This window comes from Biomphalaria glabrata, chromosome 1, assembly GCF_947242115.1.
Source record: "Biomphalaria glabrata chromosome 1, xgBioGlab47.1, whole genome shotgun sequence".
Taxonomy (NCBI): Eukaryota; Metazoa; Mollusca; class Gastropoda; family Planorbidae; genus Biomphalaria; species Biomphalaria glabrata.
The window spans coordinates 21663163-21681916 of NC_074711.1; the positions used below are offsets into that span (position 1 = coordinate 21663163).

At 37.2% G+C, this 18754-nt stretch overlaps 2 protein-coding genes across 6 annotated transcripts in view; one reads left to right on the forward strand and one right to left on the reverse strand.

The window, feature by feature from the left end:
• Nucleotides 1-18754, forward strand: part of LOC106074110 (28S ribosomal protein S11, mitochondrial-like) — a 320632-nt gene that overhangs the window by 201054 nt on the left and 100824 nt on the right. The window lies entirely within an intron of this gene.
• Nucleotides 15297-18754, reverse strand: part of LOC106074145 (uncharacterized) — a 28181-nt gene continuing 24723 nt past the window's right edge. For all 5 annotated transcript variants that reach the window (XM_056028237.1, XM_013234879.2, XM_056028240.1 and 2 more), the window contains one exon: nucleotides 15297-18177. In XM_056028237.1, the coding sequence (XP_055884212.1) occupies nucleotides 17981-18177 (197 nt within the window). In that variant the 3' untranslated portion in view covers nucleotides 15297-17980. The remainder of the gene's footprint in view (nucleotides 18178-18754) is intronic.

Consider the following 18754-nt stretch of genomic DNA (forward strand, 5'->3'; position numbering starts at 1 on the left):
AGAGAATTCATCCATTTCACTAGTACCAGATGGGTCACCGCCTCCACTCACCCCCATACCACGCACGCGCAGTACACTCACTCCAAAAAAAAAAAGAGTTTAATAATAGAACTAACTGACCACACAGGTGCTATTACCTGGTCAGCCTAGAATTAATTTTATTATGTCTATGCAACGCCGGATAACATTACATACCACAGACCACTAGTGACTCATACAATGCACAGCACAAATAAAGAGAAGGACCGAAAATGAAGGTTATATTCTCCTCACAATAGTTTGACAAAATCAATGTAAAAAAAAAATTTAGAAATTAACCACTGATTAGTTCTAATAAAGTTCTAACTTTCAAAAGATCTAAAGTTATGAGCGCAGACGCACATCAAACAAATGGAAAGTTAAATTTTTTTGTCTCGAGTTCCACCTACACACTTACAAGGAAAATTGAAATGGATATTAAGGATTGAATCTTGTCATAGTATGTGAGTATAAGATATGATAATGATATCATACGAAGATAATATAACGCGATGATATATAATACATTTTTGTACAGTTTCAGATGACATATAATACATGTTTGTACAATTTCAGATGACATATAGTACAGCTATGTACAGTTTCAGATGACATATAGTACATCTATGTACAGTTTCAGATGACATATAGTACATCTATGTACAGTTTCAGATGACATATAGTACATCTATGTACAGTTTCAGATGACATATAGTACATCTATGTACAGTTTCAGATGACATATAGTACATCTTTGTACAGTTTCAGATGACATATAGTACATCTTTGTACAGTTTTAGATGACATATAGTACATCTTTGTACAGTTTCAGATGACATATAGTACATCTTTGTACAGTTTCAGATGACATATAGTACATCTGTGTACAATTTCAGATGACATATAGTACATCTTTGTACAGATTCAGATGACATAACGTACATCTTTGTACAGTTTCAGATGACATATAGTACATCTATGTACAGTTTCAGATGACATAAAGCACATTTATGTACAGTTTCAGATGACATATAGTACATCTATGTACAGTTTCAGATGACATATAGTACATCTGTGTACAATTTCAGATGACATTTAGTACATCTTTGTACAGGTTCAGATGACATATAGTACATCTTTGTACAGTTTCAGATGACATATAGTACATCTATGTACAGTTTCAGATGACATATAGTACATCTATGTACAGTTTCAGATGATAGTTTCCTCTAAAAGCAGTCTAGTCTAGATGACTGAAGCTTAAGTTTTATTTCTATTTTATTGCTTCTCCACATTTGTTCCCTTCTAAACGTAACCAACAAGGAAATAGTTTCAACAAAGATCAAGTAGAGGGTATTTTTATATCTTTTTGTTTCTCATCAACTCTGTCTGTCTGTCTGGGTGAAATCTTGAACACATATTTCTCTCACCTCACGTTCTCGGTCAAGCTGAAACTTTGCACAATCATTCATTGCCGTTGACAACACACATGTTAATGAAATAAAAAAAAACAATTAGTTAATCAATTAGTGATGATTAATTAATTTTGTTTTATTAAGAGACAGTCAGACCTATTAAACTAAGGAGAGATAAGCCTTGTGAAGAGAATTAGGTCGTTCGCTAAAATTTTGAACAAACAGATTGTAAAATTTCTACTTTTATAGGTACTTGGTTAGCTTAGTGGCTAATAAGTTTGCCTTCCATCGTGGAGGATCGAGTTTGAATTAAGACTCGTGCAACCTTTTTTTTAATTTTTTTTTTCAAGGCAGCTTGGAAACTTTCTCCCCCCCCCCTCTCCCACTGGTCCACAGAAGTGATTGATACCATTGAAACTATGCGTTGAACAAAAACAATTGATAAAAAATATTTCCAATCGCACAAATGTATTATTGTTAGTTTAAATCAGTGGTTCCCAAACTTTTTTGTCTCGTAGACCCCTTGGCATGTTTTCTAATTTTCGGTAGACCCCTTACTCAACTTGCAAATTTTTGCAAATTCATCAACATTATTTTTAAACAAATTTCTAACTGTAGTGCGTTGAAGAGTGAAATTGTAATTTAAAACTACACATCTACGGATATAATGTTTTATATACGAATCTGTTTTTCTATGAATTAGTCTTTCTAACATTAAATATTAATTAATTAATTAATTAATATGCCTTAAGTATCATTGTAAAAGGTTTCGCAAAAAGCAGTTGCTCGTGTATTTCTTGATCTTTCATGTGTGGCTCAAATATTAAATCTGCGGAACTGTTTTCATTAACAGGAGAGGGGCAAAGGCGAGTAACTGGAGCCTAAACCAGGTCTCGTGGGTCAACCTTAAGGAAATATAAAGAGACAGTGACAATTCGCGCCATGTATCCCTGGGCCGTCCCTTTTTCTTCTTTGCTTGTGGTTTCCAGGCTAGGGCTTGCCTTGTTATGCTAGATGCAGGCTGGCGAAGGGTGTGACCTATCCATCTCCAGCGTCTCTGAAGGATATCTACTTCAATGGGCTGCTGCTTTGTTCTTTGCCACAGTTCCTCATTCGAGATCTTGTCTGGCCAGCGGATTATAAGAATCTTCCTCAGGCAGCTATTGTTGAATACCTGGATTGTTTCATGGTGGTGATGGTGGTTCTCCAGGTCTCTGCTCCATAAAGTAGTATCGGCTTAACAATGGTGTTATATAGCCTAATCTTGGTGGTGGTGCTTTTTTCCCTAGATCCCCAGGTGTTCTTAAGCTGATGGAAGGCTGCTCGAGCTTTACCATGGCACCGCGATTTGGAAGCAGATGCCAAGCAGATGGGCAAGACGTGGGGACAGTTGGAAAGTCTCGGCCAGAACCGAGATGCCTAGAGAAAGCTGGTTAGTGGCCTATGCCCAGAAAGGACCACAGGCATAGATGAGATGAGATAAGATGGTTAGACAGTTTTTAGCACACAGCGCTACACCTTGTCAGACCAAGCTGTATTTCTATCTTTTGCAAAGATTTACATAAGAAGCTTTTAATTTTATAACTCATGCCACCGAAGCGACCTTAAACTATATTGTCGCTTAAAGAAATTCTTTTAATAGTAACAGATGTAGGTTTTTGTAAAACGGCTGGTACAATCAATGTTTGACTTTTGCTGTTTTCCGTATTTTGCTATAAGTAAAGAAATCTTGAAAGACTCCCACAAACCAAAATCATCTCTATATGATTTCGAACAGAGAATTTGTGGGTCTATTCTGAACTTTGAGTGTTCAAAAGTTGTTCAAATCTTAATTATTGTCAGGGTGGCATGGTCTCAGATGATCCTTCAGCGTAACTGGTCTCATATCGTCATAAAAGAGTCACTGTGTGTTTAACAAGGAAGGAATGAATCCCAATTTTAAATAATTAATGCTGTACTGTCTACATTTCTTTTTTTTTTCTAAATATTAGTTACATGTAGACAAAATTAAGCTATTTAAATAAGTATTGACATTGAATACAACAATGTTTCGTTTCAATAGCAGGATAAATATTGAAAGGATTAACTCGGGTACAAATCATAGATTAGTGTATGAAATAATTACATTAATGGAATGTGAAAATTAAGTAACGACCTGCTTAAATGTCCCCCGTGGACATCTCATAGACCCCCAATTTATCTTTTTACTTTCGTAGACCCCTTGGAGGTCTTCGTAGACTCCTGGGGGTCTATATAGATCACTTTGGGAATCACTGGTTTAAATCTACTACATCTACTGCAAATTAGTTACATGATTGATTCAAAATAATGGATGCAATTTCATTCCGTAGTAGGAGGTAAAAATAGGAAGTATTTTTTAGGTTTGACCCCAAACCTTGACCCTTTCTGTAGTCTGTAGCTAGATTTGTCTTTTTGTTAATAAACTATAAGCAACTTTTGTTTCCTAACAGCCTCTCTAACTAGAAACTAGTATCAAGTCTAAAGGAAAGTCATTTACTAGAAATATAGCTATTCCTGTAACAATGATCGTTTGATCATAGAGAGTCTGGTAAAGCAACAGTGGCACAGGTGAATAAGGGAGATCAATCCGTTTCAAATATTTGTTATTCCCCTACATCAATACAGTGAGTTATTTTTAGTTCTTTTGAAAAGTCCAATGGTAGGAAAACTACATTACAAATTATTTGTGGAACACTTTAGAATAGTTCTGTCTCTGTTCTATTCTACTGGGATTTAGTTTATACATATATGTATATATATATATATATATATATATATATATATATGTATGAAGCCAGAACTAGGAACTAGAACGAAAGAAACGATATATAATTTGTTCTTGCATTTGCACTTAGAAACAGTACACACGTACAATATAGACTAGTTATGGATACATTCTTAGATTATAACAAATGATTTTTATTTTTTTAACCGAACAACTATTTGTTTTTCAATAATAGTTAGTTCCACAAACGTTTAGAAAAATATTTCAATCTCTGTGCTATAACAAGAGCACAAAGGAACGGGCTGTCTTATTAAAGAAATCTGATGGTTAATTCTCCCCTCCCTCTCTCCTCCCTCCTCTCTCTCTCTCTCTCTCTCTCTCTCCTGTGTGCCATCACAGATTGACGAGGTAGAGATAAAAAAAATGCTTTTGAAATCAAAAGGGGTAGACAAAAATAGAGCAACAGGGGAAACTTATAAGGGGAAGTAACTGTAATCAATCTGTTCCCAGTGCTCACAATGACCCTGTACTGATGGAAATCTCTTGGAATTTTACACGATTTTCTCCCTTGGACTTGTCAACACTCACACACAAAGATTTGTTGTCTGCCCCCGTTAATTTCTCCTGGCCTCATCACTAGTCAACATTGTGTTGAGCCATCTACGCCTGTCACATTACTACAAGAAATCAATTAGACGTCCAGGGTTTGAGTACAATGAGAGGTCAGGACCTTTTTTTTATTTTTAATTCTCTGGATTGGTGTCAGAAGTAGGAACTTTGGGACAAAAAACTCTTACTCTTTTACATATTTTTTCCCTACTATTTAGAGAGTGAAGCCATTATTGCCTTGTTGGCTTTGTAGGTTGTCCTTTTTAATTCTATAAGACTTATTCTCTTCCTCGACCACAGGGGATTAGATTGTTTACTTGTAATATTTTCTTAAAGCTTGGTGTTGTCTAAAAGTTCTAGTCTACTGTTCAATACCTTGTGTTTGTTATATATGCCTTTGTTTCTAGAGAAGATATATATCCAATGACCAAATATCCAATTTTATGCCGGGGATTTTATAATAGAGAAGAGACAACATGACTTCTCTTTTAGTAATAGAATAACTTAATGTTAACATAGAAGAACATACACATTACTTTGAGTAAAAATACATAATTAAAATTTAGTAACTTCACAGAAGTAGACTTAACGTGAAGCTTGAGACTTAGGAACTCAATGAACTGGATAGACCCCTGAAATAATTGTATCTCTTCTAATTATATTTTTTTAAACCGAGATTTGTCGAATCTTCTAGTAGCGATCTATTCTATTGCTGAATGAGCAGAAAACATTTTAACAGGCAAATTAGCTGAGGACGCATTATATTTAGGGATCTCATAAGGAAAAACCAATCGTACAACCCGCACCCTTATATACCCCGCATGTGCACAGCGTGACTCGCTGTAAACTTGTCACAACCTATCGCATTGGTACTACTTATTATCTTGAGATTTAGAATGAGCTGTTCATAAAGCTTTCCAATATAGATTACACAACCACACAGCCAACTGTAGGAGGTACAAAGACCTACCGGTATGTCCATAGTTTCCGTTATACTATGTCTATGAGTAAAATACTTTTATACCTTTGTATATCCCGCACAGCTGCCATTCGTTTGTGAAACTTGTATAACCCGCGAAAATACGGTAGTGAACTTTTCTATCCAGAACTTCGGGCCGTAAAGTGGTGAACTGTTCTATCTTAACCTCACATACCAAGTTGATAGTGGTGAACTGTTCTGTCTGAACCGCACATACCAAGTTGATAGTGGTGAACTGTTCTGTCTGAACCTCACATATGTTCTATCTGAACTTCACATACCAAGTTGATAGTGGTGAACTGTTCTATCTGGACCTCACATATGTTCTATCTGAACTTCACATACCAAGTTGATAGTGGTGAAATGTTCTATCTGAACCTCACATACCAAGTTGATAGTGGTGAACTGTTCTGTCTGAACCTCACATACCAAGTTGATAGTCGTGAACTGTTCTATCTGAACCTCACATATGTTCTATCTGAACTTCACATACCAAGTTGATAGTGGTGAAATGTTCTATCTGGACCTCACATATGTTCTATCTGAACTTCACATACCAAGTTGATAGTGGTGAACTGTTCTGTCTGAACCTCACATACCAAGTTGATAGTGGTGAACTGTTCTATCTGGACCTCACATATGTTCTATCTGAACTTCACATACCAAGTTGATAGTGGTGAACTGTTCTATCTGGACCTCACATATGTTCTATCTGAACTTCACATACCAAGTTGATAGTGGTGAAATGTTCTATCTGAACCTCACATACCAAGTTGATAGTGGTGAACTGTTCTATCTGGATATTGTATAGTACTGAACTGTTCTATTTTGACGCTAAATGCCGGATACTCCATGAGCTCGCTAAGAATTTAAGTTACTGGTTATTATTATACTTTTTTTGCAATGTAACTAAAACATTTCAAACTTAAGTATAAGTTGAGTGCCAGACAGCTTCCTAAATAAAATTTAAAAAAAAACAACTAATAAAGCAAATAAAATGTATTATTAAATTGGGCTTATTGACGTTCAGAAAGCTGAACACAATAAATTCACATATATAGTTCTGAATCCAGAACTCGGTTGTTTTATTGCATAAACAGTGAGCATGCGCAATATTGCCATAACTAAGATAGTTCAAAGGTTAAAAAGTGCTTGTCTTGACATTTGACCTATGGCCTGGGACAGTTACATAAACATAATTAAAACATTACATATTTAATAAGCTGTCTGCAACGAAGTAGTCGGTGTAAGCTGCTGTTGAAATATTGATGTTGTGTAACTTAGATCTATTTACACAGCTGAATCAGAACTGAGGAAATTTAACTAATTTTAAAAGATATACACCTTAAATATCGTTAGTAAAAATGTGGAATATGTATTTCTGATTTTAAAAAAATATATTTGGGCCGACATAGAAATTTCGTTAAACACAAACCTACACTCTTATGTTATAAAATATAATGTAGTTTTGTATCTTATAATTGTGTGATCTATGGCATGCTTTGATCTAATGATTTATATATTCTTGTATTGTATTTTCTAATGTAGCCTTGTATCGGATGACGTATTTAGTTTTTATGGTATAATCCAAATCTAATCTCATCGCTCTCGTGTCTTCAAGTATTCACTCCAAATATATTGCCATTGATGAACTGAATTGTTTTACGGCGAATGAATACAATTGTCTGCTGTGTGCTAGCATACATTATCACCGTTGTTAGTCAAAGTCTAACTTGCATAATTATCACAGTTATAAGTCAAGTGTTTTACTAGTATACCTTAAAGTACAGCAAAGTTTCCCTTTCAGACAATAGGGCAGATGATGTAAAGGTCATCTGTTTTCGTGGTCCACGGCCAACGAGGGTGTCATGTGGCCAGCAGAACACTAACCGACTTTAATTTCCCCAACCCATTAGAGTGGACTAAGAGTCACCCTAAAGATCCCCAAATTGAAAATCCTAGTCTTCAGCAGGATTCAAACACGGGACCCCCGGTACGGAAACCAAGCGCTTTAGTTATACCTTATCGCCTATCTTAGTATTGTTCAGATGACTGTTTTCTTGTAGTTCTGTTGTAATTTTTCAACCAGTTGCTACTAGTGGAATGTGACGCCCTGTTCTCTGATATCTAATGAAATGTCCCAAAGCCATCTCATACAAAAAAAATTTACAAACCAATATCGAGATCTAACAAGAATTGCATTAAAAGAAAAGAATACTGTCATGGATAGAGGCTTCTAGAAAGAATATCCAATCTTAGAGAGGTGAAGCCGACATTCAAAACAAACAACAACAAAAACACACAAAAGGACTTAAAGGCAGACCACGGTGTAGATGGATAGACGATATGGAGCCATCCTCAAAACCAAAGAAAAACGAAGATGGAAGCGGGTTAAAACCTTCCTGTAGAAGTGGATGTAATGAGCTTGATTAGTTGGAGCAATGAAATCTAGTCAAGAACGATGTTTTTGTTTTTAAAATAATATAGATAGTAAATGTATGTTTCAGATAGATTGTAGCCTGACTAGTCTAGAAATAGTCCATAAACGAGTTGTTTCAAAAATGCAGAGTAAGAACAGAATTTTAATACAGCAGTTGTTTTTTTTTTTGTTGTTTTTTTAACTCAATGAGTGCGGAGCGTCTATCCCATAGGCGGTCTGTCTGCCCCTAAACGCACGGAACGTCTATACATAGGCGGTCTGTCTGCCCCTAAACGCACGGAACGTCTATCCCATAGACGTTCTTACCCCACCTTTGTTTCGTTGCATTTTTAAATTAAAATTTTTAACTAACAACAGTGGAACTATTTTTACTTTATAAAAGAGTTCTTCATCCTTTGTTTACATAGAAATGAGAAGCTTTTGGCTTTATTTAGACATTTATTTATTACTTTTTTTACAATGTAAAAAAACGTCGCCATGACTACGCTAGTCCAAGACACACCCACAATGTTGACTACTGAAGAAACTTTATAATTATTCTAAAATTTATCACAAATAAATAGTAATAATGAAGTATTTGATCTTTCTCCTACGTCTCTCTTTGATCTAGGAGATTACTCGAGTCAAAGTGCCTCTCGACGCTCCCATCTTAAGTCTAATTCACCCACGTGTAAGATCATTCTTAGCCTAGGACATTTCCTGTTTCCGCCCGCCTTTTCCAGGCCTATATAAAGTAGATCCAAATCAGATCAGACTCTCTTTCATTCTCATTCTATCGCTGAGCAATCGAGTCTGGACTACTTCATACATTCTTTCTCCTAGAGGAATACCTGGTGGTAAGCCGAACTTAATCACAAGTTCCATCTTAGTTACTTTGTGCATATTTCTCACTGGAGACTACTATGTGTATTTTATTATTTCATTTATATTTAATTAGTGCATTGTGTATTTCTCACTGGCGTAAGTAGAAAACATAAACATGTCCTATGTATTTATTTATGCATTGCATTAATCTATTAATGCTACGTTGCTCAATTGATCGTTGATGCAACCATGTATATATTTGTACATCTTATTCTATTTCCTTTATCTCGGTTGAGCGCCTTGATAATTTTACTAGCGCACTAACACTGCGTCTAGAAAAGAGTTATGAGTTATCTCCCCTGTATTGAATTATCTCCCCTGTAGTCATTTCACTCTAACGAGAGTTGCGCCTCTTGAACGGACACCCTCTCCATTCAAGCGCGCTCCATTGTTCTCGACCTACGGTCATATGTAAACAAACCGTCTTGGTCGCCGACCTCCGCCCAATTCACCCCCCCCCCTTTTTTTCTTTCTCTATCCACCTGTGTTGTTTATTTCAGATTATTATTTCCCCTTCTATGTACATTTTTATATTAGTATTTCCCCTTTTATGTACATTTATATAATGCTACTATCTGCCATCTATTTTCCAAATCCCATTTGTCATCATCTCCTCATTGTGCTCTAAAGCAATTTCACCAATCTGACGAATGCACCTCAGTCGAGGGCATCGATAAGATGTATGAGAGACATGTCCTAACTTGTCTTTATTTATCCGCAGCCTCCCTCAGGTGTCTGCCTATTGCCTATCTATTTATTGGATCAACGATCTATTTACCTGCATATTCGCCGCTTAGTGTCTACTCGACACTACTCAACTATTTGCCAATTGCTGTTCAGTGTCCACTCGACACTACTCAACTATACTACTTGGCGCTAACGGCATTGCCCACCTATTCGACAGCCCACCTGTCATCTTATTAGGTGCGACGTCCCTATGGACTCAGGTCTGTGCGTGACGTCATAGCTACGCCAACCCTCTGCAACTCACTGGACATATCCTGTCAACTACGCTGCCCACGGCAGATCAGCTCTGCCCGCAGTAACCTTGTGCCCACGGTAGCCGGCCACCCGCCTTACTGTGCCCACTACAGATATTAGATTTTGGGATTGAAACTCCACAAGAACTATATCACCGGCGTCCCTCTATCCGCTAGAGCGCCACCTCCAGCTGCAGAACCTCAAGCCAGGACACAGCCAGCTGCGACATCAACAGGAAAACCAGCTAAGTCAGAGGACAAAGTGACATACTCTCTTATTAGGTGCAAGAGTGATGATTAAAGCTAGTATTATTTAGAGATAGAAGCAAACCCTCCCCGTTTTTATTCTTATATGTATATTTATGTAAATAAATATTTTTCAATTTTAACTTTTGTATCTATCTTTCATTGCTTTGCCTCGTTGCGTGTCTGCTCCCGATTCATATGCTGATAGGTTGGTGTGTGATAGCTTTAAAAATAATCATCCCATAGACATAAAACGCGCCAAACACACGTCACATTTCCCCACCTGTCACATTTGATACCAAATATGTTACTATAGCATCATTGGTACTTAAATAATAAATTTTTGTTTTCGCCATGTTTGGAACATTTTCTTGTTTAAAAAACAAACAACACCGCAGTCAATGATATGGTTTGGGGTTTTGAAAAGTTTTGGTGAATGTTTTTGTTTGAATAGTCAATATTGAGAAAACAAGAGTCTCTTGAATGATATAAATAATTTAAAACACATTCAATCATGAACAAGTAGAGGCCGTAGAAAGATATTCAGAGAGAGAGAGAGAGATCGAATTAGAGAGATATAGAATCTAAACAGGATGAGATTGTTAAAGAGAGGGGTGGAGAGAGAGAGCGTGTAAGTGAATAAGGGTGCGTGTGTTTGTGTGATAGAGAGAGAGAAAGAGAACTAGTATCGTGTACAAAAAGATAGTTTGGTAACCTATCTCTATGCAAGGGCAGTCATCTTGTTACTTATTCAGATCAAGACAGAGTGGGGTACTAAGTAATTTCTGACAACCTCATTAACACCGCCAGGGGTCGCCACACTCAGGCATTTAATACACCATCCGATGTCTGGAACTCACAGGTTTGCTTCCCTTTGGTATACAGGTACATCTGTAACCGAGTACGAACAGGTCATTTAGCCAGACCAGGTAGTTTATTCTTTCTTCGTCCTTCAGGTCTGCAGAACACCGAGCAGACTATACCTGGTATAGAGTCGACATTTGTATTGCCACAATATAACAACAAATACCTGGTATATAATCGACATTTGTCTGTCCATGATATAACAACAAATACCTGGTAAATAGAAGTCTACATTTGTATGGCCACGATAGAACAACAAATACCTGGTCTAGTATAGAGTCAGCATTTGTACAGCCGCAATTCAACAACAAATACCTGTTATATAGAACATTTATTAACCTATGGTATTTTAAATTTATCCAAAACATGCGCCTATAGCCTAATTCCAGTGATGCAGCTTAGATAGCCCTACCTATGACGTGTTGTGATGGCAAAATTTAACTAAAAAGTTAAAACCTTTTAGTTTGACTAAAATAATATAATTAAGGCCAATTTTTTATTTGAAAAATAAAATATTTTGTTAAAATCGAAGTTTGATTATTTTTTTTTAGCTACAAACTAAAAGTTGAATAATTTTTTTAAAAAACTTTTTCAACGCGATAGTACTTAATTTAAACACTTTCAACGCGATAGTACTTAATAGCAACACTTTCAACGCGATAGTACTTAATATCAACACTTTCGTTATAAAGGGGTAAAAGCACCACGTTTGTTGGTTATAGTTGGTCAGCGTGTGGGTGTATAATTGATTTCGTTGCTAAATAAATATTATTAACCTGGTTGTCTTGGCTGAAAGTATTTAGCAAGCACGTCAGTCAGCAACCAAGTCAGCAACCAAGTCAGCAACCAAGTCAGCAACCAAGTTATCAACAAAGTCAACAGTTCCTGAAGTTTTCAAAAAGAGCAAGTCAACATCTCCAACTTCAGTAGCAGTTGTTCAGTGCAACATCACAACTACTCACCCCCAACTTCAGTAGCAGTTGTTCAGTGCAACATCACAACTACTCACCCCCAACTTCAGTAGCAGTTGTTCAGTGCAACATCACAACTACTCACCCCCAACTTCAGTAGCAGTTGTTCAGTGCAACATCACAACTACTCACCCCCAACTTCAGTAGCAGTTGTTCAGTGCAGCATCACAACTACTCACCTCCAACTTCAGTAGCAGTTGTTCAGTACAACATCACAACTACTCACCCCCAACTTCAGTAGCAGTTGTTCAGTGCAACATCACAACTACTCACCTCCAACTTCAGTAGCAGTTGTTCAGTGCAACATCACAACTACTCACCTCCAACTTCAGTAGCAGTTGTTCAGTGCAACATCACAACTACTCACCCCCAACTTCAGTAGCAGTTGTTCAGTGCAACATCACAACTACTCACCCCCAACTTCAGTAGCAGTTGTTCAGTACAACATCACAACTACTCACCTCTAACTTCAGTAGCAGTTGTTCAGTACAACATCACAACTACTCACCTCCAGCTTCAGTAGCAGTTGTTCAGTGCAACATCACAACTACTCACCCCCAACTTCAGTAGCAGTTGTTCAGTGCAACATCACAACTACTCACCCCCAACTTCAGTAGCAGTTGTTCAGTACAACATCACAACTACTCACCTCTAACTTCAGTAGCAGTTGTTCAGTACAACATCACAACTACTCACCTCCAACTTCAGTAGCAGTTGTTCAGTACAACATCACAACTACTCACCTCCAGCTTCAGTAGCAGTTGTTCAGTGCAACATCACAACTACTCGCCTCCAACTTCAGTAGCAGTTGTTCAGTGCAACATCACAACTACTCACCTCCAACTTCAGTAGCAGTTGTTCAGTACAACATCACAACTACTCGCCTCAACTTCAGTAGCAGTTGTTCAGTGCAGCATCACAACTACTCACCTCCAACTTCAGTAGCAGTTGTTCAGTACAACATCACAACTACTCGCCTCAACTTCAGTAGCAGTTGTTCAGTTCAACATCACAACTACTCACCTCCAACTTCAGTAGCAGTTGTTCAGTGCAACATCACAACTACTCGCCTCAACTTCAGTAGCAGTTGTTCAGTTCAACATCACAACTACTCGCCAGGCTCAGATGCAGAATAAATGACGAAACGCTCGACCATTACGTTCTACATACAAACTTGCTATCGGCATTACAGCCAATAACATTTAGAACTTTTTACTCACTGAATATGTGCAAATCATTGATACAATTTGTAGTGTTTACATAAAGTCTAGTGATACACAAATAAACTTTAAACTTAAACTTTTTTCATTACAGTTTGTTTTCTATGAATCATTGCTATTGATTATCCGAATGTTTTACGTATAAAATGTTCAGAGAAGCTGCCAACGTTAATTTGATTTCTTATGATCCTTTCCCTATAAATTAGTGATTAGCTTTTACTTACGCTACTATTTATTTCAATGTCCGACCACCCCAAGCCCTAGTCTCGACCACTCCAAGCCCTAGTCTCGACCACTCCAAGCCCTAGTCTCGACCACTCCAAGCCCTAGTTCCGACCACTCCAAGCCCTAGTTCCGACAACTCCAAGCCCTAGTTCCGACCACTCCAAGCCCTAGTTCCGACAACTCCAAGCCCTAGTTCCGACAACTCCAAGCCCTAGTTCCGACAACTCCAAGCCCTAGTTCCGACAACTCCAAGCCCTAGTTCCGACCACTCCAAGCCCTACTTCCGACCACTCCAAGCCCTAGTTCCGACAACTCCAAGCCCTAGTTCCGACCACTCCAAGCCCTAGTTCCGACAACTCCAAGCCCTAGTTCCAACCACTCCAAGCCCTAGTTCCGACCACTCCAAGCCCTAGTTCCGACCACTCCAAGCCCTAGTTCCGACAACTCCAAGCCCTAGTTCCGACCACTCCAAGCCCTAGTTCCGACAACTCCAAGCCCTAGTCTCGACCACTCCAAACCCTAGTCTCGACCACTCCAAGCCCTAGTTCCGACAACTCCAAGCCCTAGTCTCGACCACTCCAAGCCCTAGTTCCGTCTTAGCCAAGAGAAGAACGATAGAAACCTCGTTGCAAAATTGGTGTGGAAATCATTTTTGCTAAAACAAAGTGATGAGGTGTATAGAGAACGCTTGTTTGCCGGGTACGATCATGCCAGATTTTTGTCACGAGTTCGTCCTCGGCCTATTGGTCTTCCTATTTATTTTTTGTTAAGAGTATCTTTCATGCTAAATAAGCATACTCAGTGCCTAGTGATTCAATTACTTTTGTGAAACAGTGGGATGGGAGGAGGAAGGGGTGTCTGGGAGAAGGTTTCCGTGCTGCCTTTTCAAAAGCTGAGTCGAACTCGAAGTCTTGAGAATCCTTTTTTGAAAGCCAACATGCTAGCCACTGAGCTATACAAGTACCTGTAAAAATAAAAGTTTTTACGGTTATCTTTTTTTTTATTTTCAAATTTTTATCCAGCGAATCAATTCTCTACACAAGGTTTATCTCCCCTTAGCTACTACTGTCTCTAAATAAAACTAAATTAATTAATTACGACTAATAGATCAAATAATTGGTCGATTTTTTGATTGATTCAAGTGTTGTCACCGGCAATGAATAATGATGCAAAGTTTTAACTCCACACAAAAATAGAAATCGATAGAAATAACGTGCACGAGATTGGTGTGTGGGAGTGGAGTGAGATAGGTGTGTGGGAGTGAGATAGGTGTGTGGGAGTGGAGTGAGATAGGTGTGTGGGAGTGGAGTGAGATAGGTGTGTGGGAGTGAGATAGGTGTGTGGGAGTGGAGTGAGATAGGTGTGTGGGAGTGGAGTGAGATAGGTGTGTGGGAGTGGAGTGAGATAGGTGTGTGGGAGTGGAGTGAGATAGGTGTGTGGGAGTGAGATAGGTGTGTGGGAGTGGAGTGAGATAGGTGTGTGGGAGTGGAGTGAGATAGGTGTGTGGGAGTGGAGTGAGATAGGTGTGTGGGAGTGGAGTGAGATAGGGTTTGATAGTAGCTTTATAATTCAAATAGGTGGCACATTGATGTCTTTCCTCTGCTGAATCGCTCTGCAAAACAAAAACAAAACAAAAACAAAACAAAAAAACGTGTATGCAATACAATAATTACCAACGTTACGCAGCCTCCACCAACTTATACAAACACAGGATTGATGTAAACATAATTCAATATATTTTTTTTATATTCACATTTTTTAAATTTGTGTATTAAAATCTGAATTAAAAAAAAAAAAGAACTATAACTCTTATAGCTCTCTAAGTTTCTGTACAAGTGAACAACATACAATTAATGTTTATTATTCCGATTTTAAGAGTAACTGTACATGACATGTAGTCTCTGGCCACTGGTATTTGTGCTAATTGTGTAGCTACTTTTAAATTACAGTTGATTGTTTTTTTTTTTTTATTAAAATAAAAATTCACTTTCCCTATATGAAAACAAACTGTAAATAATATACATACATTTTATTTTATTCTCGACATTACATTAGAAAATATTATGTTGCTGTAGGTAACCTTTTGGAAAATATGGAACAATTTTATCACATGTAGGTAGTGTCCAAAGGTATAAGGGAAATAATACATTCTATACTCTAACGATTGGCTGAAATTTCCTCCCTTAATATTTATTGAAAAAAAAAATATCAATATGATGAAGTAAACATGCAGTTCATAAAACTATTTTTTTTTTACTATAAATATAATCATAGGATGATCAGTATCTGAGTAATGTCCTCTTGTGATTAAGTTATTGAGCACGCTTTTTCTTAATTAAAATAATGAGACATTTAATTCATTTGCAAGTCTAAGAAAAATAAATAGAAAAAAAAAGGGAGATAACGACGACTTTTATAAATACTTTATATTGTGTTTAAAAAATAAAATTACATCCCTTTAATAAAATACAAATGAAACAAGGCGTAATGGTATATTTTAAGAGGAAACTAAATGTTTTAAAATGTTCAAATGTCAATATACAAGCGAAGTTCACAGGTTTCATGACGAGAGAGAGAGAAAGAGAGATAGAGAGAGAGAGAGAGAAAGAGAGCATGAAGCAAGCAGGTCCGTAGGACGAAATCGTCTTCTTTTTTGAAGTAACGTCTGTATTATTTAAGATAAGGTCAAGGGTACCACTTTTCTATCAGCTTGTCTGGCACAGCGTCCCATCGCTGGAAAGTGTCCCACAGGTTGCCGACCCTTACTCTGGTATAATGCTACACTCGTGATAAGTACTGACATATTTTCCCCAACAAAAAAACAATTCGAAAGATTATAATCTCTACGGAATGATCAGACTCGCAAGGTGACATGTCAAAAAAAAAAAAAAAACAGAAAAAGAAATAATAACTAACCAGATTTAACTACCAAGATTTGAGACGTCCAGGTTCTGTAACAAGCGTATGAACACTCGACTGTCCCACACCCCATACCATAAACAAAGGCACCTGTTATTCCTGTTATTTATCTTCAATCATTTTAAAAATCTAAAAATTAAACTAGATTCAAACCCGAGAAAGCTTGATATAAAAGCCAAGAACTTAGCTCTTGGATTAAAAAAATATATTGAAGATTTTTAAAAATTTAATCTACTAACAAATATGCGAGTCCAAAACAGTTTCAAAGTCACATTGCACATTGAAATGAGATGTTTAAACGTCCACTTCTATTAGGTCTCCATGCACATAGAACTGTATTATTACAATGTTTTATGTAGGCTACCACGTGATCGCGTATGAACGCATAAGTGTTACAACATTAACATTTTTTTTTGTAACAATTCTCTCCAATAAGCTAGAGTCTAGGTAACATTGAGCATTGCAACAAAAAGAATAATCAACAACAACTGAAATAAGAAAACAAAATTTAAAAAAAGGGTCAGAGGGTGCTAGGTAAGAAACGTAGGTTGAGTCTATTGAGCAAGCAAAATGTCCTTTTTTTTTGGTCGCCATAATTTTATGACGACCTACCGGACTTTAACCAATCATTGTGGGACTGAATGTGTATGAGCCAAGCAACTCTTCTACCAAGTCGCTCCAATGAGACAGATGAATATTAATTTTTAGGATTAAGAGTAATATAGATGTACAGAAAGGCACGCAGTTTAAGCATCAGTAACTCAATACAAGATTTTATTAATTACTAGATCTACCATAGTTTGAAGGTCTTCCGCCTTTTCGGCATAGGCCTATGGTTAGAGTGCAGAATATATCACAATTATGAAATGAATAGTCCACTATTGTGCATTTTGGACAGAATCACATGTCTGAATTGCTAGGTGTCTTCATACAATTTTTTTTTTCGAGAGCATGGTGAAATTTTATTGAAACATTAATATATTAAACATAATAAATATTAACAACACATAACAGAACAAGTTCCTGTGGTCAATCATTACCAATAAATCATAGAATTCAATTTGATGACTGTGTGGGGTGAGGGGGAAGGTAGGTGAGAAACCTTCCTGTTCCTTTATCTCCCCTTTTTCTATAACATTGCCCATTGTAGCCAGACAGTTGAATCCAACAGTTTCTCATGATAAATAACTGAGCTATAGATGTCAAGATCCATCTCGGATTAGTCATTGGAGCCTTGCAATGTGTCATAAGGTTTCTCACAAGGTAACAAGCAGCCAATCCCAAGTCTCGTTTTGAAAGCGAGGATGGTATGAATATAACAAAGCATTTCCTATCCCAAAAGTCAACAGACTAGTTTCACGTTAGACTTAGTTCTAGTCGTGCTGCAAAGCAACAATAGCGTGCGTCCAGAAATGGCAGCATCGAAAATCTGATGACGAAATAGATGTAGATCTACAAGTCATTGTCTACTCAGAAAAATGTTGTCAAGAACCTGGAATAAATGCGGACGTGGCCATGAGAGTACTGGTCCAGATATGAACAAGTTGACTGCAGGTCATGTAACTCAATATCCTCCAGGCTTTAATAGTCAGACGTCCATCAACTGATACTGTAGGTCGAGCTGACCCCATTGTGGATTGCTGAGGTCGGGTCAACTTTTTGATGTACAAGTCTACCTTGACTGAAATGAAAGGAAATTTTTTAATTATTATTTTACATGTATACGTGCAAGAGAGATATGCTTGTGTTGATGTAATATTCATGCAAGTGTTCACCTAACAATGCTATGTTTTCTAAAACTATTTCTGTTAGTACATAAGAACACCCTTTACTTTTAAGGAAGGGGATTCCCACTATTAGGCATGTTAATTCTACTGTGGATGTGGCAAAGTGTATATAGGTCATAGTTGGGGCTGCATAGTAATGGGAAATACTGCATTCCTCATTAATCTTCGGACTCAAAGACAAGCCTTATTATTAGCTATGTGACTCAGGGGAACTAACTCTTATATTGTATTTTTATTATTGTTGAATATTAACAGACCTCTTATAATAATAAAGTATAACAAGAATGTAATAAATCATAGTCAACCGGTAGCTTCATTAAGTTAGAATGATTTTTCAGTTTTTTAATATTATTGTTCGTGACTTGGATTGCGCAGGTCAGAGGTCAGCAGCAAAAAGAAAAAAAATAAAAGATTATAAGAAGAAAATCAACAAATTAAAGCAAACATATCCCTTTTATGCCAAGCACAGTC